Source organism: Nicotiana sylvestris, chromosome 4 (genome assembly GCF_000393655.2).
Source record: "Nicotiana sylvestris chromosome 4, ASM39365v2, whole genome shotgun sequence".
Taxonomy (NCBI): Eukaryota; Viridiplantae; Streptophyta; class Magnoliopsida; order Solanales; family Solanaceae; genus Nicotiana; species Nicotiana sylvestris.
The window spans coordinates 168685030-168709649 of record NC_091060.1 but is presented as its reverse complement, the minus strand read 5'-3'; the positions used below and the strand labels follow the sequence as shown (position 1 = coordinate 168709649).

The 24620-nt window shown below is 37.5% G+C and overlaps 1 protein-coding gene across 1 annotated transcript; it reads right to left on the bottom strand.

Moving 5' to 3' along the window:
• Positions 1 to 15022: 15022 nt before the first annotated feature.
• LOC104242201 (zinc finger BED domain-containing protein RICESLEEPER 3-like) lies at positions 15023 to 17600 on the bottom strand. The gene is made up of 6 exons (XM_070173897.1): positions 17588 to 17600; positions 16936 to 17032; positions 16385 to 16847; positions 16134 to 16250; positions 15582 to 15950; positions 15023 to 15490 (listed from the first exon to the last, which is right to left on the bottom strand). The coding sequence occupies exons 1-6, from the start codon at positions 17598 to 17600 to the stop codon at positions 15023 to 15025; spliced, it is 1527 nt and encodes a 508-aa protein (XP_070029998.1).
• Between the last annotated feature and the right edge of the window lie 7020 nt (positions 17601 to 24620).

Genomic DNA, 24620 nt, shown 5'->3' with positions numbered 1-24620 from the left:
ATTAGAAGTCCCGCTTGTCCTGGAGAATAACTCAGGGAATCCAGGGACGATGCTTGGTGGCTCTTTTCCATTATTCCAGTCATCAAGCATTTCCAGCATGCGAAGCCGCAAGATTCTATTTTCCTCCGCAGTTGCGGATTCGGGCGTGAGGATGGACGAGATAGAACTTTCCTCGGAAACAGGGATTGTTGGCAACGGAATCTCTGAAGACATTTCTACGCTTCCTTTTGACCTTGTGAAGTAAGTGTGAGCACTGCTTTCGGACTTAACAACAGGTAGTTGAACACTCCTCTTTGACCTCGTGAAGTATGAGTGCGAGGCCAGACTTTCACCAAACCAACCGTCTTTTCCAAAAACCTGGAGGAACTCAACGACAAATGAGCGGTTAATTCGAAACAAATAACAGATAGGCAATCTCACGTTGGGCATGATGCACCTATACAGTTAAGTGGATTCCTATATGTTTGCGACGAAATCATGCATCATTCCGGCATTCTTTTTAGGCTTTTTATTATTTTCCTTTTTTCAATTTTTCTCTTTGGTTAAACTGTGACCGGATCCGATGAGTATTGCCTACGTATCACGATGCCACGTGAATCAGATCATTACGTAGTTCAAAAACACAAATGAGTGTAAAAGAAGCAACCTTTTTATTGTTGAAACGGTCTATTACAAACTACATTTTGCAAAAGAAAGAGCAAACTTTGAAAATAAACCTAGACTAAAAATAGACTAAAAATCATCCTGATGGGAAAAACAGGCAGAAGATGCTAAGATACAGACTTGACTTATGAGTACATTATGGTTTTGAAAATTGGTGCCCGCGGGGCATCATTCGGCCTCGCCGCGGTCCTAGGTGTGAGATCCCTCTCAAGCTGATCCAGCTCATGCATGGTCTGCTTGACATAACCCATCACTGCCGAGAGCACGGTAACACTGGTCATGTTCTCACATCGTAGATATCGTCTAGTGATGGCATGGGCAATGGCCTTGATCCTATCTCTGGTTTGCTTCTTCTCTATGAGTAGGCGTTTTATCTTATCGCTACACATTTTGAATACCTGAGAATCCTGTATATGCTGATTCTTCAGTCGCCGTACTTCTAACTTCATCTGGGCTAACAAGTCGCACCAGTATCTGCTCTCAATTTGGAAATCCTTGGCCTGATTAACTGTTTTGATCTCAAGTATGGCCATCTCTCTCTTCATTTTGACAACAGTTTTCTCGTGGTCGCGTTTCAGTTGGTTCAAGTACCGGCGATGCTTCTCTACTCTTGCCCCCCACTGTGCCTTGAGCCTTGCCATGACCTTTTCAGATTCTTCTAAACCATCTCGCCATTCCGTGACTTCTCTTTTTAAACCCTTAATCAACTGCTGGTCTGATCGACTTATGGGCTGTTCATCAAGAGACAATCTCAATTTTTGGATTTGGGCCTTAAGTTCTTCATTCTCTTGGATCAATTTATTCTTTTCGCTTCGATCTGCCGCGATTTGTATGCTGTTATTGAATTTCAGACTATCAATTTGTAGCTTCAAATCACCGATCTCTGCCCGATACCCCTTTTCTTTTGCTAACCAGTTCCATTGCCCTTGGGACAATTCTACAAAATCTTTGAGATGCGGTCTCTTAGCTGGTCTTTCGCAAGACAGGTCGCCTCTGAACCAAGCGTGGTACCCTGGGGCAACTTCCCCTTTTGCTATATCCATCACACAAGTGCTTGCTGTCAGATGTTGGCACTCACTCCAGATTTGGTGAACTTCTTCTTCGGGAAAACGACCGTCTGGACTGATTTCAATCACTTGGGTACTCAGATCTTCATCTTTCGGCACCACTTGATATCTCCCAAGTTGCCTTAAAACCCGATATGGTGCATAGGGTTGGATGCTTTTAAGTCCCATCAACAGAAAGTGGGGCCTGGTTCCCGGCATGTATATGATTTCCTCAACAGGCGACCATCCGAGCGTCCACTGGATTTGGCTAGCAGTGAGAGTTCGAAAAAATGCGGTCCATGATGTGACGCCCTCAGGTAGATTGAAACCTTTGATTCTAGTGTAGAATTCTCCAATACAAGTTTTTTCGGGCGCACCGTAACCCAAGAGCGGTGAGCGGTGGCATAAATGATCGGTCATCCATATTTGCAACAGTAGGTTACATCCTTCGAAAAAGTCACCCCCGGCTCGACAAGCAGTGAGAGCCCAGAAAATGTCAGCCATAATCATAGGCGCCAGAGTACTTTTATCTTGGGTAAGCAAAGTACTGACGATCCCAGTTATTTTTAGATCGATGTTTCCGTCCTTCCTTGGGAACACTATAAGACCCAAGAAGGCCGTCATAAAAGCTAACAGCCTGTGTTCGTCCCACTTTTGTCGGTTGCCTTTACTACACAGTTTGAAATCCGGCTTATTGAACCCGCCCTGGTAACCGTATCTAGCATACATGAGGTGGAGACTGCAGAAACCTTTGGCAAGATCTGGATGGTGAAATGTTCGGGGTATTTTCAGAAAATCCAGAAACCGGTGTACCGTGACGGCCCTAGGTGCAATCAAGTATTTGAACCTTAACGGAGCTTCATCACCCCCAATGTATCCCGCTATTTCTTCCAAAGTCGGGGTGAGCTCGAAGTCTGAGAAATGAAATACATTGTGCGCCGAATCCCAGTAAGTGACCAATGATCTGATAATATCGCCCCGAGGCTGAATGTCTAGTAAATCCGGGAGATTTTTCAGATATTTCCTCACTTTGCCTTGCCCCTCCTTGCCTAAGTCGTTCCACCATAATCGCAACTCAAAAGGGATCTTGGTCATCATTGAAAAAGGTTCGTCCCTTTCGGGAACATTCGGCTATTTATGACAAAACAGCATCACCTGACTTATTTATGACTCTTTTTATCGTTTTTCAAATTAGAAAACTCAATATTGCCAACACGGCCTTTCAACGCCTCGGTGACGAAGATTTTAAGGCTGTGTGGGTCAACTGGACCAAACCTTAAAAAATGACCCAAAGGTGGCTGTTTATGCAAAGTCAGCCTTCCGGCGTCCCTTTCGGGAACATTCGGCTATTTATGACAAAACAACATCACCCGACTTATTTATGACTCTTTTTATCGTTTTTTTTTCAAATTAGAAAACTCAATATTGCCAACACGGCCTTTCAATGCCTCGGTGACGAAGATTTTAAGGCTGTGTGGGTCAACTGGACCAAATCTTAAAAAAATGACCCAAAGGTGGTTGTTTATGCAAAGTCAGCCTTCCGGCGTCCCTTTCGGGAACATTCGGCTATTTATGACAAAACAACATCACCTGACTTATTTAGGACAGATTTAAAATTAGACATATATTTTTGGCTATTTTTAGCAAAAGGGAAGGTTGGACACCACACAAATTATTTATGGCAAAATTTAAAATTTGACACGTTTTTATTTATTTATTGATTTTTGGCTATTTTAGCAAAAGGTGGGGTTGGACCCGATGAGAGTTGCCTACGTATCTCACATTTGGTGAGAATCAAACCGGCGTAGTTCGGGCCGAAATAAGGGAAACAAATAAAATCTTTAAAAGAAAAAGAGGAATAACTATTTTTTATTCAGATCTTTATTTTATTTTATATATTTTTGAACAAGAGACTAAGGAGATCTTTATACATTTAAACTTCTTTTTTTCATTTTTTTTTTGAAACTTCGAAAATCTTTTAAAGAGATACTACGAATGAAACCAAAAAAAAAATTTGAATTTTTTTTTCTTTGTTTTTAATTTTATTTTTTATATACATTTTGGATTTTGAAAGTGGTTAAAAGGAATAAATCAAAACTAAAAGACAAACTTTATTTTCATTTTTCTTTTTTTTTTAAAAGAAATTTCGGCGAGGTTTCAACATTACTTGAACATTGGTTTTATTTTTTCCAAAAATAAGTAATTATCTCCCTACGCTGCTATTCTTTTTTTTTTGTTTTTTTTTTTGAAACTTCTTTGGAAACTGGTCAACATGCAGATCCGAAACAAATAGATGCGCAAAACAAAACGGGATGCAGCAGGATGGTCTTTTCATTCCAGGTTGCCTGTCCTAGACGGACCCAACCCCTGTGTTGAGTCCCCTATGTCAAATGCAACATGATGCAGATAAGCGTTCCTACTAGGGATCCGGCATGAGGTTTCGTTATACTAGGTTTATAACCTGGGTAGATGTTCTAGACTGTGTACCCGAGCGGACAACTCGAGTCGAGGAGGGGCAACTTACCGGGAACCAAAAGGCCGTCCGGCTTCGTAACTTATCCGTCCTCTTTCTTATTTCAGGTATTGACACTAACAGAATAGGGAGCCTCGACCAGCGAGCTTCTCCCCGGAGGTGAAGAGAGAAGGTTTCGGCACAGTTTATATACAGTCCAGATAATATCAAAGCGGTAAAAGACAACATTCAGCATGTTGTGTCAAAACATGTAATAAATATCAGATAATAAAGCCAAATATAACAATTATTCTAAGCTCGAATTCTTGAACCCTGAACCAGAGATTCTGGGTTTTCTCCCCAGCAGAGTCGCCAGAGCTGTCACACCTCCTTTTGCGCGCCCGCCCCGAAGGGTTAAAATGCGCGAGGGAGTTTTTCCAATTTAAGTGACAATATTCGAAATGGGATTATTTATTTAATTCAGAGTCGCCACTTGGGAAAGGTTTGGCTTTTGGTGTCCCAAGTCACTGGTTTATCTTGAATCCCAAAATCGAGGAAATTTTTCGACTTTTCCAAATGAAGTCTGCGAACCAGAAATTCTAAGTAAGGAATTCTGTTGATCCGAGGGAAGGTGTTAGGCACCCTCGAATCCCGTGGTTCTAGCACGGTCGCTTAAATTGTTATAATGGCTAAATATCTGATTTAAATACATGTTGTGACTTATGTGCTTTTATTAAGTTTAAACCGCTTTTATTATTATCATTTATTTTTATAGAATTGCAACGTCGTGAAAATGCATCTCGAACCACGTCACAATCAATGCACCCGTGGTCGTCGACACATTTTGACTCCGTTGAGATTCGGATTTGGGTCACATCAATGTGCACCCGTGTTTAAGAAGGTTAAATTATTAAAGGTGCGCCTAAAGCAACTAGCGTATTGTTATTTTGGGAAGGCCGTAAAATTCGCTAAACGGCCTGTCCCGAATTCTAAGTATTTTAGTATATACATTTAGAGGGCCCCGCATCTTGTTTATTTTTGTTTGTCGAGGTTCGTCTCAATTTTATTTAAAGTATAAACCTATAGTGACTATATTTTTCTATTACGTTTGTCTCTAAAAAATAAAGGGAAGAGGATACCAAATTTACTTGTTTAAACAACTACATACTAAATCTTTAATATGTTTGCCGAATCCGAATTTTTGTTTTATTACGTGATTGGTTGTTTATGAGAGTTACCTCATGACTTGTTCTTCAACGAGTGAATACGCTTGTTAATTGGCTAAGGGAGATGGCAAACAAACTAATAACATATACTAAACTTACATTAAACGACCTTCAAATTTGAATTTTAAAACTAGCTTATTTGGGCTTTGATTAATGGAATCGGCTGTTTTATTAGGAAAACTACTTCTAATTAAACTCAAAAATGCCTATTAGTTTTCCTCAAAAGTCGTCTCATTATTTCGAAATAGTGAATCCATATCGAAACCCATATCGAGCCTATATCGGAACAAGTAATCTAACAAGGGAGTTGGCGTACATGGTCGAACTGTTAACGTAACCACATGAGAATTTGTTTGGGGTACATTCATCCTGAAGTCAAACGGAATCAAATACAACAGATTTTACAGTTCAGAGGTCTAGACCAAATACATGCAGATGCTTGCCATGATTCTATGTTATAATGTCATAACTAAAACAAAACCCAATGGTTATATGCATTAAAACACGTCTGATATAACAAACAAATGCTATCTAATAGTTGATCTCAAATCAGAATGTATGTTAATTCATACAGAGCAATTGCAGTTTGAAGTTAAACAAATGCAGGCCAACTTATCATTTAAACTATGGCTATATTTTGAACATAAGCATAGTGAAGTAAACAACATTCGTTTCTTTATTTCTGCTTCAAAACTTCAAGCTTTCAACAACACACGGTTTCAGAAGTTGTGTACCTGGAAGTGTTTACAGTTGAAGAAGAAGGGAAGTCAGTAGAGTAACAATGGCAACAAATGCAGCAGCAGTAACAGCAGACAACAACAGGACAAATCCCAGAACAAAGTGCGACTATAGCCGATAGAACAGGTAGTAACAACACAAACAGCAACACCCAGTGCAGTAGACACAATGCTTCAAGACAAAACCAAGTCCAGGAGAACAAACAATGCTACCCAAACAATAGACTTAGTCAAGACTTGGAAGAAATCAGGATTGATTGAATAGGTTGAACAAATGAAACCCAAACAACAGTAGGAAGAAACAGTTTCTGATTTTTGTATGTTTTTCTCTCTTGTTTATGTGTCTGTATATGCCTCTCTGTGATATCCCTCTCACTATCTCTTTTCTTTTCAAAATCCAGTGCCAATTTCCAGTCTCGAAATCTATCTGAGTTGCTCAAAAATCCAGTCCCCTTTTTAATGGAAGTCCTCTTCCTTTTTATATCCTAAACTCCAGCTATTCACAGCCTGTTCAGCCATCAAAAACCCCTCCCATGTGGTCTGTTTTGTTTCCACTCAGCTACTTAAAATAAGACCCCTCCCATGATATTCCCTGACAGATATATCTTTGAATGGGGCTTATTATTTCTAAATTAAAACAGGATATGGGCAGCAGGGGTGTGTTCTGACAGCACCTGTTGACAAGCTATTTTAATCCTAAAAGGCCCTAAATGCACATGCTGTGCACAAGTGCACATGCTCCCCAATTCAGACTGCAGTTACAGACCAGACCCTTAAATTTCTGATTCAAATACAACAACTATTAGTAGTTATACTCAATTCCTAATTTGATTTAAGTAGGACTTCAGTAGTGAAACAGATCAAATTGTTATCATCCAAACAGCTGAACTATTTGACGACTCGTATCGAATCGACTATACTAATTACAATATATACAATCAAAGCCAAGGATTGGAATCAAACAGTATTGCACCAAGGGTTCAGATTGCACTGTCAAAACAGAGATTAACTTGGGGATTGATTACTCAAACAATTTCAATTCAGTCGAATATACAGTTACATACACACACATTATCGGTGAATGAGGAAACATTTGACCAAATACAGAGGTCCAGGCAAGGTGTGCAAAAACAGTTGGTAAAATTCAAAACACAAATTAAACAAGATGTTTGGCCATACGAACAGACCTTTAACAAACACACGAACTGAAATAAAGAAAAGAAAACAAACTTACCTTAAAATCTTTGAAAGAAAAGAATCAGAAAAATCAGCTCGTGTTTGAACAGACCCTTCTTAGGGTTGAACGGACTTTAATCGAAGTGTTCTCAGCTGAGAACACTTCGATTAAAGTCCATTAGACCTTAATCACTTTAGCTCAAACGGACACAGACCAGGCTTGGGGTTTCTGGGGTTCATAGATGGTAGATTTGGGATTTGGGTTTCCATGGTTATATTCGGACCAAACCAAGCATGGTTTAGTCACGAGGGAGGTTCGGGGACTGTCTGGTGTGAAGCTGGGGTACATCGGTGTAAGTCGAGGTTCTGCTCGAATCTTCAAATGCAGATTCGAGACGATGGGGGAAGGCTCGAGATCAATGGTTTGCAGATCTATGTTCAGGGTGTTAAGGTGGTCCTAGGGTGTTAAGGTGGGGGTCACCGGCGTCTATGCCGCCGGGTTTTTGGTGAGGGGAAAGGGGGGTGGCTCTAGGGTTCCGGGGTTGGGTCTGTTGGAAGGGATGAGGACGAAGGAGGGGTACTTGGATAGGGGGTGGGGTACGGGTGGAAAGCTTATATATGGGGTGGATGGCCTGATCTCAGCCGTTAGATCAATTGAGATCAACGGCCTGGATCTGGAGGTTTAAGTGAAACGATGTCGTTTGCTTTCATACTGGGGTGGATTAGGCTGGGTTTCATTGGGTCGGGTCTGATAATGGGTAAAGGAGATGGAACGAGGGCTGTTAGCTCAGCCCGGCTTGAACGGCTGAGATTAGACGGCCGTATACGGCATCGTTTGGGTAAAGGATTGGTCTGATCTGGGCCGTTCCCCTGAATCAATCAACGGCTCAAAAAGATGACGCCCATACGGCGTCGTTTGGGGCATCCCGCAGAAAGCCTGGTTGGACTGGGTTATTTGTATGAGTTTGGGCCTGATTTCATTTGAAATTATGGCCCAAATCCAATGTTTTCCTTCTTACAACTTAAAAAATAAAATTCCTAATAAACGCATACCAATATTAATTAATACTCAAAACAACAATTATCACTCACATTGACATTTAATTAAAATAAAATCACTTAATGACAACAAAAAATAGAATAAAAGACGTATATTTTTTACGATTTTCCTTTTAAAACCAATTACGGTTCAACTACACACGACACATTTTTTGTATTTGTTTTAATAAAAATAAAATGGGCAAAAATCATAAATAATTAACAACGCACCACGTAAAAATCAAAAAAATGTACAGCAAGATCAATTGCTATTATTTTCGTTTCTTTTTGGAGTGATTGTCGCGAAAACAAAAATCACGTGCTCACAGCACCATCAGTACCAGAGGCATCAGAGGCAGCAGCTGGCCAGTCTGAGGAGCCGGACCTCTCTGCCCACACTACTGAGGCGGTATTACAGATGTTCACCAACCCCACTACTCCCCGAGCAGAGGACGATGAGATACAGTTGGAGGAGCCCGGGGTGGTGATGATGCTATGGACACTGAGGTCACATAGGGAGTTTTCTCTACTCTTTCCCTTCCTTGAGTTTTATTTTGCTAAGAATTGGGGACAATGCTTATTCTTATTTGGGGGTGGATTTTATTTTGATTTGATGACGGTGTGCCTGTAATAACTTGATAACATTCTCTTTTCTTCTTTTTATTTATGTACATATTCTTCTTTCTCTCTATTGATGTAAATATTCACCTCCACTTTCTTATTTTGTATATTCAGTTATACTTTTAGTAGTTTATTTCATAGCTTCTTTAGTTTGTTCATAGAAGTCAATGTTTAGCTTAATAGTTTCTTATTTACATTGTTAGCTTCTTTTTTACTTGATAGCTTCTTTTTATGTTTAAGTGATCAACAAGACTTTGGTTTTCTTAATGTCACGGTTCTTTCCAAGGGTGGGTTGTGTGTGAACCAGGTGGCTCTTCCCAACGATGGATGGCATGACAACCTTCTTAAGGGATTGAGTCTCTTTTCGATATTTAGTTAAAAACAGTAGTAATGAATAAAAGGGTCAAGTATGCTTCACTTGGTACCAACACATTTAATTACGGCTTTATGGTTAAAAACAAGTTCTTTGCAAGAAATAGTTCTAGTTAGTGACCTTTTGACTCTTGTGATAACTTAAGCAATCATCGAGTGATTTAGTTCAACCATTAGTAATTTTCAATCTTAAATATAATTGTTGTGGGCCCTCGACTCTATTCTCTTTAACAATCCAGTTGCTTGAGAAGTGAGATTTTTGTTGCAAGTCCAAGTACCCGTGCGAATGGTCTAGACTTGCCCCGAATGTATTTTTAGATGAAATTCTAAGTTTTGCTTAGCTTGAGAAGTGATTGTAGGCTCTCCTTGGCTTGCTTGAAATTTTTCATGTCCCGCCAATGTTGTTATCCCTAGTCAACCCATTTGAACCTAAGACCTTTCTTATTTGATAACCATGTTACAAGCCTTTACCCATTTTATAGTGACCCTCTCTTGGCACCCGAGCTTTCCATAACACTCTTGAGAAATGATCGACAAAAACATAAGTTTGGGGGAGAGAGACGAGGAGTTTGAAAGTGGTATCAAGGCACAAAAAAGAGAATAAATGAAGAAAAGGAAAGACAAAGAAAAAGAAAGAAAGAACAAAAGAAAAATGCAAAAAGAAAGTGAATAAAGTAAATAGTTGAAGGGATTCAAAGAAAAGCAATGATGCAAAGCATGGAGAAAACAAAGAAGGATAAAATGAACATCATGACCAAGAAAGAGTGATGTTAAGTCTCTCTAGTTCCCATAAGGAAAAAGAAAATGACTCAAAGAGTCGGCAAAACATGAGCCAAAAAGAGAAAAATTGAGTGCTTAAGGAAAGATGAACCCATTCTATTCCATCATTCCCTACCTTAGTCCAAAAGCCTTCATTACATTCCGAAAAAGCCCTACATAATTTCAAGCCGAGTGAACTTGCATTAATGGTGATTTACATGAGGGGAAAACATATGGTACCTAGAGCCATACGTGTGACATTCTTTTGAGAGAGATGAGCGAAATTTTCACAAATCCTTGAATTGAGTGCTACATTCTTAAGTGAGATATGCTAACGAAGAGTAGAGGAGAAGGATTTGGGGATCCAAAATGACCTGCATGAAAAAGCGAGCTTCCTTTATGAATAAAGTCAACTCTTGATGCTCTAATATCACATTAGAACTATTGTTCTTAAAAAGTCAAATCATTGCCTTGTTGATAATTCATAAGTGTTGTAGGTAATTGTTGGTCCCAATTGATGTGTGCTTGATTCACCTTAGCATAGTTGGAAAAGCTCTTAGTTTGTGAAGGTGAAAATTACTTTAGTTGCTTGAGGACAAGCAAAAGCTTAAGTTTGGGGGAGTTGATAAGTGGGTATTTTGACTACTTATTAGCGCCTTTTACTTTCGTTTTAGTCCAAAAGTGCTTAAATGCATTCTCGAAAACTGATGAAATGTGCTTAAATGCAGGAGTATTGGAAAATGAGCCATAAAGATTAAATCTAACTCAAAAAGAGTAATATGGACTCAAGGACAAAAATAGGAAAGAGGGCTAATGTGCGGACCGCAGAATTCCTTTTGCGTCCGCAAAATGCAAAGAAATTCCAATAGTACCCAATAGCAATGTGCGGACCGCACAATTATTGTGTGGCCGCAAAAGCCGTACAAGAGTTCAAGATCAGAGAGGTCCTAGTTCAAGCCTCAATGATATGCAGACCGTATAATTATTGTACGGCCGCATAATTTAGCCACAACCGCACTCAGTTTTGTGTGGTCCGTAGAAAGGGCATGTGAGGTCGCACTCGCTATTGTGTGGACCGCAGAACAAGTAAATGTGACTGCAACTCAAGATTATGTGGCCTCAGACCAAGCTCCTGCCAAGACTGATGAAGTAGTGCGGAACGCACATAGAATTGTGCAGCCGCGGAGCCTTCGAAAGGATATTTTTGTCCGAAATTTTCAGTTGTATATAAATACTCTTTTTTGACAAATTTAGGTCAAGTTTTGAATATCCAAATATTTGTAGCCGTTTTTCTTTACTAGTTTTAGCAACTTTAGCTTACTTTAGTGATTAAACATTAGATTTTTGTCTTTTAATCTTTCAATATGAGTTTAATTATCATTTTTTCTCTATTTTCTTCATTACCCACTATGAGTAGCTAAATTTCTAGCTTGGGTTATGACCCAACCCTAGTGTGGGAATCTAATGGGTGTTTGATTTAGGGCTTGTTTATGGTTGGGTGTGTAATATTTAGCCTAGTTCTTGTTGTAATTGTGGAATTGATGGTTGCAAATATTGATTCAAGCCTATTTGACTTAGTCTCTACTTGAGAAAGGGAGATTTAGTCTAGGAAAACTAGGCTAACAAGAAATTGGGATGAACTCAAGAGATTGATAGTCTCAATTAAAGGGTTGAACATAGAGATAGTAAGATCCGACTTGATCATTTATCAAGTGTTTTGTGCAATACCCATTTGGGCTTGAGAAAACCAAATTGGGCAAAACCAATCTCTTACCGAGAGGTATTGAGTGGGTAATTATGTGTTAATTGATCTAATATACCTCGACCAATGAAACTCTCTCTAAAGCCCACAACTCGTTAGGTAAACACCTAGGTGGAAGTCACAGCCCTAGACCTTTTACATATTGGAAAAACAACGACAAAAACATTATTCTCTAGTTTCATAATTTATAATTGCAAACCGTAGCATAATTTAGAAGTAGAATCAAAACAAAGTTTGTAGAAGTGCAACCTAGACACTTTACACGCTTGATCTAAATATATACCACTAATCACATCTACGCTCCCTGTGGAATCGATCCTGACTCCTAGTTGGGGAATTATTATTGCAATTGACTGCTTCACAACCCCAATTTGAGGTGTGATTTGGGCGAGATCAAGACGCCTTACTTTAAGAAAGCACTGGTGCCCGTCTCCTCCGAGAACACCTGCCTGAGAAAAAGATAATATTAAGTTAGAAAAACGAATCCACATATAATAGGAGAGGGAGTGGCTATGATAAAAAAAGGGTATTACTTGTTAAAGGCAGAATATGCCCGAATTTCTTGAAAAAACTTGACCAATCATGGATCCCTACGGTATGAGGGCTCGACCCAGTTAGAAATATGAGAGGTCAGGGGAGGAGGTTGATCGTTGGATAAAAAAGGGAAGACAAAAAAAATCAATCAATCAATCATCAATCAAAGTTCAGAATCAAAAGTAAAAGCGGAAAGAAACGGGGCACTCACGAGTGTAATTCCAAGCTTCGGGAAATTCGTTAACATCGGCCACGACGTCCTCGGTCCTGACAAAGAAGAAGTTAAGCGAGAACTGATTATTAGCTTTGTCGTCCATCTTCACCACCTAGCACTTGCCTCCTCGGTGGTGAAGGTTCAACATCGTCCCCCTATATAAGCCAGGGGCGAACAGATATATTAAATGTCGTAGCATCAGTTCGACGCCGGTAGCTTGATGAACTTGGTCAGAATCTTAATCTCCTTGTAGACATACGGTGAAAGCTGAGTTGGTCAAACACCATAGTGGCGACAAAGTTCCTCCACTAGCGGGAGGAGAGAGAGAGAGAATAGCCGATAAAGAAGAGATAGGAATAGAGGGCGCAGTACCCAGGGCGGTGTACATGTACCACATCCTCGTCGGACGGGATCAGCTCAACATGGTTAGGAAGGCTGAATTTGGCTTTAAGCTTCGCCAATGCTTTTGGCGTCATCATTAATTTAAAAATTTCAGGCGCCGCATCCGATACTTTGGTAAGATCGGACCTGGAATCAGGATTACGCGGGGTTATCTCCTCCATAGACGGGAACGTTTCATCTTCAGCAATGGCGGAAGCACCTTCCCCATGAGAGGGAAACATCACTACCAAGGGAGCAACACGACTTCCCTCTCCATACTCAGAAGGTACGCTAGACATGATTCAATATAAGAAAGGAAAGTATCAAACAAGGTGGAGTAAAGAACAATATAAATAACTGGAACAAAGAAAAGAATTTCGGAGGAGAATAAAGCAAGAAAAAGGTATAAGATTTCAAAACAACAGAAAAGTTAAACTTCAAAATCATGTCCAAATACCTCTATTTATAAAGGTCATGGCACCGCAACCAACAAACGGCTCGTCATTATTAGCATCGGAACCGAAGCGGCAGATCTAATTAGAGGTCACATGCAAAACAAAGCGACGCATCGAGAATATGCATCATAACGATGCATGACATCATGGCGTCATCTAACTCGTGGACGGCATAACTCCAGCAAATCACTTGGAAAAATCGAAGCATTTGAAATGTGCGGTCCACAGAGGGCCACGCTTCCTGCTCACTGCAACCACCACGACCTGCGAAGCTCGTTCAATTAGCTCAACCACAAAATCATGATCCGCTCATCGAACCCTCCCATAAAGCTGGCCTCAATAAGCGGGGGACTAACTGTATGGGTCAAAATCTACTTTTAGGCGAAATGGTATTAGTAAAACATTCCCAGGACGCCATGTGTCAAAGTAATCGAATTATCAGCAAAAGCCAAGGTCAAAGATTTGGCAAAGACTGAAGTCGAGGAGTTGTCATCGAGGTCGAGCGTCCTTGACAGAGTTATAACGGCTAGGATATTAAAGAGAATATTCTAGTGGATATTCTCTGCATTTGTACTATTAGGGTGTACATATGCCGGGTTGGTTCGATTTTTCCCTTTACCAAATCAAACCAAAGGTGTCGGGTTTTTATATTTATAAACCAAACCAATAACACTCAGGTTTTTCAGCTTTCGATTTTCTCGGGTTTCTCAGATTTCTCGAATTTTTCGGGTTTCTCGGGTTTTTATAGTTCAACGTCAAAGATTCTTCGGCATTTTAGAATGGCCAACAGGTTCAACAAATTTCAAACCAACTTCAATGGGCAGCGCTAGGACTTTAATGAAGAGGCACAAGAGAAAAGCCAAAAGATAATTGAGATTAAACATATTTAGCACATAGATCAAACTCCCATAAGTATTTAAATTTACTCAATTCAACAAGTACTTTTCCCCTGTTAAAATTAGCTAACACACACAAAAATATATTCATACCACTGGACAGAATACCTGTTAAAACTAGCTAACACACACAAAAGCATATCCATATCACTAGACAGAATGAACCCATGGCATCAAGTTGATATGCCTCTGCTTGCCACCAATTTCAACACTTAAATCCAAGGTTAATTACTAAAAATAACTTCAACAAATAAACAATTATTAGAGAAATTCATTACTTTACTCCAACCCCTTCCAATAGCATTAGATACAAAACAGAATATGGCAAAACTATAACTACATTAGAGTTGATGGAGAAATACTCTAAGATCATCTAGACTATTACAATTCACAATTGTCTCAAGTAAACTTAAGAAGTCTTGGTTAATTTAAAAACTTCGTACACCTAGTAGCTATTGATAACAAACAAGCCTTTATTCCATCATGAGCTGTAACATCATGAACAGAGCTGGCTAATCAATCCTCAAAGGTGAATCTGGATATTTTGAGAGGAAAAAAAACAATTTGAGTACTAAATAAAATAAAACATGTTTGATTAAGAACTGAAGATATTAAATTACCTTCTTCAATTTGCTCAAGTTTCTGGACTTCCTCTAAAATATCTTCAAACTTGCATTCTTTAGAAGGTGATCATATCCATTGTTGAGTACAAATAAGAGCTTCTACAATTTTTGGCGATAAAGAACTCCGATAAGTAAAAGTCGACTCAAATGCAACAGCAGAAATAAGAATAGAAAGAACATCCCGAGCAATTTTTGAAATAATTGGATATTTACTAGATGAAGCTTTCCACCAACTCAAGATATTAAAATCCTTGATTTTCACCACATCATCTATCAAGTATATCTCAAGATCGGATTTTCTTTCACTATTTCCCTCCTCTTCCATATATTTCTCCCATTGAGATTGTAACAAATTACCAGGTTCACTCGTCATACTGATGTCACCTTCAATATTGTCATTAGAATTCTCAGAGAAAGAATCATTGTAGTGATTATATAAGTGAGTCAAAATACTGCCCACATCTTCAGATTTATTCTTTCCAACAAAGGACCATATGCAATGGAAAGAATGTAGTTCACATACTTCATCTTGTATCTGGAATCTAACACAACATCAATAATTACTAGCATATTCATACTTCAAATTTACCCCAATATTTCCCAAACTTACTTTTTATCCTTTTTGCCATATCAACCAAAGTAAGATCATCACTTTTAGTATACTTAATAATATCATTTCGAAGATTAAAAAATTCATGGAAGAAAGAATTGGAAGTAGCATACAAACTGCCTGAAAATTTCAAAGTTGTCTGGTAGAAAATGTTAAGAAACTTGACAAAAGCTTTCACATTCTTCCAATCATCTGATGGATTTTCTCTTATTGTACTTATTTCTCGACAGTACTTTTGGTACTTTTGATCCTCTAAATACATTCTTGTAAAAGCTTTTTCAAATTTCAAAGTTTTATCTAACATTGTATATGTCGAATTCCAACTAGTTTCTACATCAAGACTCACAAGACCATGAGTGTCTATCTTAACTTTCTCAACAAATGACTTAAAAGAAGCAAACCTTAAAGTATAAGACCTAACATATTTCACCGCACTCCTTATAAGAGGAATTGGCTCAATTTATTCATCTAACCCATCTTTTACAATCAAGTTCAAAATATGAGCATTACACCTAATATGTAAAAACTAATTTCCAAGTATTCCCCCTTTCCAATCATCAATAAGCACCTTCAAATGCGTAATGGTAGCATCATTAGCAATTGCATTATCTAGGGTCACTGTAACCAAGTTCTCAATGCCCCAACCTAATAAACATTCCTCAATCCCCTTAGCGATAGTCTCACCCTTGTGATATGGTGTTTGGAAAAAGTTTAGAGAATTTTCTTTTGTAGATTCCATTGATCATCAATCCAATGTGCAGTGATAACCATATAAGTGAAATTTTGGAGTGATGTCCATGTATCATTAGTAAGACATACACGTTGGTTCTTGATAAGCTCTTTAAACTTTTCTTTCTCTTCTTGATAAATCTTCAGACAATGTCGAGCAACAGTTACACGAGAAGGTAATTCAAAATTTGGCAAAGCTTTAGCCATTAGTTTCTTAAACCCTTCTCCCTCAACAACTCTAAATGGTTGCTCATCAATAATTACAAATTCGGCAATGGCCCTTCTTATCCCATCCACATTATGCACCACCCTTTCAGTAGAACCCAAACCACCTGCTAGCCAGCCTTCTTTGGTAGGTTTTAGTGTGGATTGCCTCTTATCAACGAACCTAAAGGAGGACTTGTGACTTTTCACATTTATGTGTGTCCATAACGTAGTAGTCCCATTGATGATTTCGGCCGCAGAGGTTTTAGAATAATAATTGCATTTTGCCCTACATTTACCTCCTTTAGCAATAAATTTGAAGAAATAATCCCAAATCTCAGACGTTCTTCTACCAGTATTCCCAGATTTAGAAAGTACTAGAGGAGTTGTTATTTTTTGCTTTTTAGGAGGAGTGCGTCGATGAGGAGTGCCTTTACCTTGCTATTGAGATGTCATTGGCATAGTCGGAGGAATGTTGATAATCATCTCCACATCCGGTGCAAAATGTGTAGTTTTCATCCGAAAAAAGAGTCACTACACATGATAAAGAAAGTTGTAATCTCAAAGAAATAGTTATTAGCTTATGATACAAAACTAAGCTATTCCCATTGTGAAAGATACAGAATATTCAGGTTGTTAACATATTAAAGAACGATACAAACTTACCCTAAATCAAGATGAGTTGATTCAAAATTAAACTGAATTGGGATGAACTAAACTTGAATCGGATGAACTGAACTTGAATCGGACGAAGTGAACTTGAATTGAAAAGAAAGAGCTCAAGATGTGCGGCTGTAGGGTTTGCTTCTCTCTCAACTTTAGAAGTGAACGAAAGTTTCTTCTCTCCAACTTTGGAATTGAACTAAACATCAGTACTTGGGTTGGGTGTAATGGTTTGGACTTTTTTACTTAAGTGATCTATGGGCAGTGGACATAAATTGTAAGCCCAAATCTGATGTTAAAAAATAAAAACTATGTTAAAGAAAATTATATTAATTATATTATTATAAAAAATTCTATGTATAAAATAATTTTATATATATATATCGGGTTGGTTTAGTCGCGGGTTAACCTTTTTTTAGTTAATACCAAACGAAACCATTTATAGTCAAAAAAAAAATTTAAATACCAAACCACTAGTGGGGTTTTTTTTTTTTGGTTTGACTCGGTTTGTCGATTTGGTGCGTTTTGCAGTTTGGTTTTGTTCACCCTTATATACTATTATGGTTTTTTTAGGAGCATGTTCCCTATAAATTATAAGAGATATAATGATAGGGAACATGTGATATTCATTTGTAAAAATACATTGTGGGTGACTCATTCATTCTATTTACTTAAATGTCATTTATGTTATGATGAATATCACATTATGGTGGATGTCTACTCTTCTTCCATGATCTTTAGCTAAAATGCTTAATGACATATTCAATGACATAATTTGTATGTTCAATGACATATTCCATTACATATTTTCTTCACTTTTTATGCCTATATAAAGGCCTTGTAATAGATAGGAAAATACACAATTGAAGAAGAAATAAGAATCTCTCTTCCTCTCTTTCTCTCTATATCTCTTAGTTTGTTTTTGCTTGTTCTATATTGTTATTTTGGGTTATATTTCATAACACGTTATCAGCACGAAGCTCTAATTTTATTCTTAACTCCAGCTAAGTTGAGCCATATTTTATTGAGTTTTCACTATGTCAAATTTATCAAAACTTGAATTTGTGGCACTTGACATCACCGGGAAGAACTATTTATCATGGGTCCTTGATGCTGAAATTCACCTCGACGCTAAAGGTCTTGGAAATACGATTATACAAGGAAATGAAGCATCAAATCAGGATAAAGCGAAAGCCATGATTTTCCTTCGCCATCATTTACATGAAGGGTTAAAAACTGAATATTTAACAGTAAAAGATCCACTTGAATTATAGATTAATTTGAAGGATCGATATGACCACCTAAAACTTACGGTATTACCAAAAGCTCGGTATGAGTGGATACATTTAAGGTTGCAAGACTTTAAAACTGTAAGTGAGTATAATTCTGCTATCTTTAAAGTAAGTTCTCTATTAAAATTATGTGGAGACACTATCACAGATGAGGACTTATTGGAAAAAACATTTTCTACTTTTCACGCTTCAAATGTGGTGCTACAACAACAATACCGTGAAAAAGGTTTTAAGAAATATTCTGAGTTAATCACATGCCTACTTGTGGCTGAGCAGAATAATACTCTATTAATGAAAAATCATGAAGCCCGTCCTACTGGGTCAGCTCCATTTCCGGAAGTGAATGCTATAGCAACATATGATAAGTTTGAAAGAAAACAAAATAATTACCGTGGTCGTGGACATGGTCGTAAACGTGGACGTGGCAGGGGGCGAAACAATTATCGTCATTATGGTGGAAATAAATTGGAGAACAATAAGGGTTCTCAAATTAATCATTCAAAAGGTAAAGCTAGTATGTGTCACCGATGTGGTATGAGAGGTCATTGGGCGCGCATTTGTCGTACGCCAGAACATTTTGTCAAACTTTATCAAGCCTCCCTCAAGAAAAAAGAAAATAATGTGGAGGCACACTTGACCTTTCAAAATAATAATGATGAAGCAGGTCCCTCAAATAAATATGATTCTAAGGCACATCCTGCATATAAAGATGATGATTTTGAAGGCCTAACAAATATTACTCATTTAGAAGTTGGAGACTTCTTTGAGGATATTGACTGAAGAATGAATCATCTTACTGGGGAATGAAGTTATAAAAGTTGTTATGTTTATGTTTGCAACTAGTTTATTTTTTCTTGAGTGTATTTTCCTAATGCATCATGTATTGCTAGTTTCTATATTTCTAATGTATTTCTTAATGTTTTTTTTGCTTGTCTTTCATATTTCTTATGATGTATTATTTGTCTTTTTTATGAAGAATATGAAAATTCCCCAGTCTTCAGTTGGACTCAAGATTAATAAAGATGATATATGTCTTCTGGATAGTGCTACAACACACACTATTTTAAAAGATAAGAGATATTTCTCTTATTTGGTAATGAAAGAAGCGAATGTTAATACAATATCCGGTAGTACAAGATTAATTGAAGGTTCTGGAAGAGCCAATTTATTACTACCAGGAGGAACAAATTTGGCTATTGATGAAGCACTATATTGTAGTAAATCTCAAAGAAACTTATTAAGTTTCAAAGATATTCGCCAAAATGGCTATCATATTGAGACTACAAATGATGAAAAGATTGAATATCTTTATATTACTACAATAACGTCCGGTAAGAAATATGTGCTTGAAATGTTACCCGCTTTTTCCTCCGGCTTATACTACACAAGTATTAGCAGGATTGAAACACATGCCGTAGTAAACAAGAAGTTTACTAATCAAGATAATTTTATTATTTGGCATGACCGGTTGGGCCATCCTGGTTCTAATATGATGCGTAAAATAATTGAGAATTCACATGGACATGCAATGAAGAATCAGAAAATTCTTCAATTTAAGGAATTCTCTTGTGCTGCATGTTCTCAAGGAAAATTAATTATTAGACCATCAACTATTAAAGTTAGGATGGAATCCCCTGCATTTCTGGAACGTATACAAGGTGATATATGTGGGCCCATTCACCCTCCATGTGGACCATTCAAATATTATATGGTTTTGATAGATGCATCTACAAGATGGTCACATGTGTGCTTACTATCAACTCGCAATATGGCATTTGCGAGATTGTTGGCTCAAATAATAAAGCTAAGAGCACAGTTTCCAGATTATGCAATTAAGACAATCCGTCTTGATAATGCTGGTGAGTTTACATCTCAAGCCTTTAATGATTATTGTATTTCAATTGGGATAACCATTGAGCATCCGGTTGCTCATGTTCATACATAAAATGGTCTAGCAGAATCATTGATCAAACGCCTCCAATTAATTGCTAGACCAATGCTTATGAGAACAAAACTTCCCATTTCAGTATGGGGTCATGCTATTTTGCACGCAGCATTACTTGTGCGGATAAGGCCCACAAGTTATCATAAAGTCTCCCCATTGCAATTGGCTTTTGGTCAGGAGCCAAATATTTCCCATCTTAGGATCTTTGGTTGTGCGATATATGTTCCAATTGCTCCACCACAACGCACAAAGATGGGTCCTCAAAGAAGGTTGGGGATATATGTTGGATATGAATCTCCTTCAATTATAAAATATCTAGAGCCGATGACTGGAGATTTATTTACGGCAAGATTTTCTGATTGTCATTTTGATGAATCAGTATATCCAACATTAGGGGGAGAAAATAAGCAGCTGAAAAAGAATATAGATTGGAATGCATTATCACTGTCTCATTTAGATACTCGAACAAATCAATGTGAACAAGAGGTTCAAAAGATTATTCATTTGCAAAATATTGCAAATCAATTGCCAGATGCATTCACTGACCTACCAAGGGTGACCAAGTCACATATTCCAGCTGCTAATGCACCAATTCGAGTTGATATCCCGGCAGGACAATTAATTAAAGCAAATGAGTCTAAGCCATGCTTGAAACGTGGTAGACCAATCGGTTCTAAAGATAAAAATCCTCGAAGAAGAAAAGGAGCAAATGATCAAAGTGAACATAACACGGAGGTAGTGGCTCAAGAAGAGCCCCAAGACGTAACAAATGATAAGACCTTAGGGGAGGTCCAGGTACCTGAAAATAATGAAAATGAAGAGATATCAATAAGTTACGTCTCAACCGGGAAAAGATGGAACCGAAATAATGTTGTTATCGATAACATTTTTGCTTATAATGTTGCTGTTGAAATAATGCAACAAGATGAGGATCTTGAACCAAAATCTGTCAATGAATGTAGACAGAGAAATGATTGGCCAAAATGGAAAGACGCTATCCAGGCAGAGTTAACTTCACTTGGAAAACGTGAAGTCTTCGGACCCATAGTTCGAACACCTGAAGGCATAAAGCCAGTAGGGTATAAATGGGTTTTTGTGCGGAAACGAAATGATAAAAATGAAGTCGTTAGATATAAAGCACGACTTGTGGCACAAGGGTTTTCCCAAAGGCCTGGAATTGATTATATGGAGACATATTCTCCTGTAGTGGATGCTATCACCTTCAGGTATCTCATAAATATGGCAGTGCAAGAAAAACTTGATATGCATCTAATGGATGTTGTTACAGCCTATTTGTATGGATCATTAGACAACGAAATTTTTATGAAAGTACCTGAGGGATTTAAAGTGCCAGAAGCATATAAAAGTTTTCGAGAAACTTGTTCAATAAAGCTTCAGAAATCTTTATACGGATTGAAACAATCAGGTCGTATGTGGTACAATCGCCTGAGTGAATACCTGTTGAAAGAAGGGTACAAGAATGATCCAATTTGTCCTTGTGTCTTTATAAAAAGGTCTGGATCTGAATTTGTTATAATCGCTGTGTATGTTGATGATTTAAATATCATTGGAACTCCTGAGGAGCTTCCAAAAACAGTAGACTGTTTGAAGAAAGAATTTGAAATGAAAGATCTTGGAAAGACAAAATTTTGTCTTGGTCTACAAATTGAGTATATGAAAGATGGAATATTTGTCCATCAATCAACATATACCGAAAAGATTTTAAAGCGATTCTATATGGATAAAGCACATCCATTGAGTACCCCAATGGTTGTGAGATCACTTGATATAAAGAAAGATCCATTCCGACCTCATGAAAATGATGAAGAGCTTCTTGGTGCCGAAGTACCATATCTTAGTGCAATTGGGGCATTAATGTATCTTGCCAATAATTCCCGACCAGATATAGCTTTCTCAGTAAGTTTATTGGCAAGATTTAGTACTTCGCCAACACAAAGACACTGGAATGGTATTAAACATATATTCAGATACCTCCAAGGGACCATTGATATGGGTTTATTTTATTCAAACGAATCCAAGCCATCATTGATTGGTTATGCAGATGCAGGATATTTGTCTGATCCACACAAAGGTCGATCTCAGACAGGCTATTTATTTACAAGTGGAGGTACAGCCATATCATGGCGTTCGACAAAACAAACTATGGTTGCTACTTCTTCAAATCATGCAGAGATAATAGCCATTCACGAAGCAAGTCGAGAATGCGTTTGGTTAAGATCTATAACTCAACACATTCAGCAAACATGTGGTTTTTCTTCGAAAGAGAATATTCCAACAATATTGTATGAAGACAATGCTGCATGCATAGCTCAATTGAAAGGAGGATATATCAAAGGAGATAGAACAAAACACATTTCACCAAAATTCTTTTTCACTCATGATCTTCAGAAGAATGGTGAAATAGATGTACAACAAGTTCGTTCAAGTGATAATTTGGCTGATCTGTTCACTAAGGCATTACCAACCTCAATATTTGAAAAGCTGATATATAAGATTGGAATGCGTCGTCTTCGAGACATTAAGTGATTTTTCATCAGGGGGAGTAACTACACGCTGCACTCTTTTCCTTAGCCAAGGTTTTGTCCCACTGGGTTTTCCTGGTATGGTTTTTAATGAGGCAGCAAGCAATGCATATCATAAATAATTATGTACATCCCAATATTTTTTAGAGAGTTTTTAACAAGGCACATTATCTATGGACATCCAAGGGGGAGTGTTATGATGAATATCACATTATGGTGGATGTCTACTCTTCTTCCATGATCTTTAGCTAAAATGCTTAATGACATATTCAATGACATAATTTGTATGTTCAATGACATATTCCATGACATATTTTCTTCACTTTTTATGCCTATATAAAGGCCTTGTAATAGATAGGAAAAATACACAATTGAAGAAGAAATAAGAATCTCTCTTCCTCTCTTTCTCTCTATATCTCTTAGTTTGTTTTTGCTTGTTCTATATTGTTATTTTGGGTTATATTTCATAACAATTTATTGTTATTCATCATTATTTAATGCTACATTATCGGGTCGTGTCTCAGTCCCAGTGTGGCTGATCATCCTCTCGGACCAGCTACTGATCATCGCCTTGGTAAGCTATTGCCTCACCAACTAGCTAATCAAACGTGAGCCCCTCCTCGGGCGGATTCCTCCTTTTGCTCCTCAGCCTACGGGTATTAGCAGCCGTTTCCAGCTGTTGATTTGATTTCTTCAATATTGATTGTATGATGTCGCTGCTATCAAAATATACCTACGTAGTATTTATTGCACTTTTAAGAACTCCATCTTGAAGATATTATTTTAGCTAAGATTAACCCTCATTTATATTAATTTAATTAGTTGAACCAAGATCTATATCTTTTGGTTGAACAATTCCTACCAGGGGCTGATTTATAGCCCAATATATAGGGCACATGAACTTATGATTTCTTCACCGAACTAGGTATTTTGTGTAATGAGATTAAGTTATGCACTTGACTGAATACTAAATTATTTGCCTAGAGTAGCAGAGATCAATTCTCACTTAATATTTTTTTTTTTTTTTTGCTTTTCTTTACTTGTGCACCCAATTTATAAAAAAGCTAGATCCGTGTCTAGTTCGTACGAATATGAGATGCTAAAATATATAATATTACAACTATTCAGTTTTACTTTAAATTAAACTGAAACCTTTTCTTTAAATGAATATACTATGTGCCATGAAAATAATGTCATTTATTATATGAGATCCAACTATGTTCTTGTTCTTACCTCAAATTATCACGACATTCAAAATTCTACTCTAACTTCTAACTTTTCTATCTCAATCTTTGGACATTTACTTTTACATTTATCAATTTCTCCCCTCGTAAGAATGTTTATTCACTACCCCTGTTATTCTACCTGCATTCATTCTTCAATACTATCTTTAATACTTGACCACGTAGTCATCAAGAAAGAGAAATTAAAGGATATAATTAAGTGATTAACCCCAAATTATATAGCAAAAAGAAATACTTAACTATCTAACAACCAATAAAGTGAGAAAATATAGGTCATAACCCGTCTGACTATAGAATTTCAATGCTTGCTCACCAAGTATTTATATAGTATTTATTTATTTGCTTGCACACCAAGTATTTATTTATTTGCTTGCACACCAAGTATACAATCAAGTATCTACTATTCTTAATGACCTTTTTTGGAGTTATCTAAGT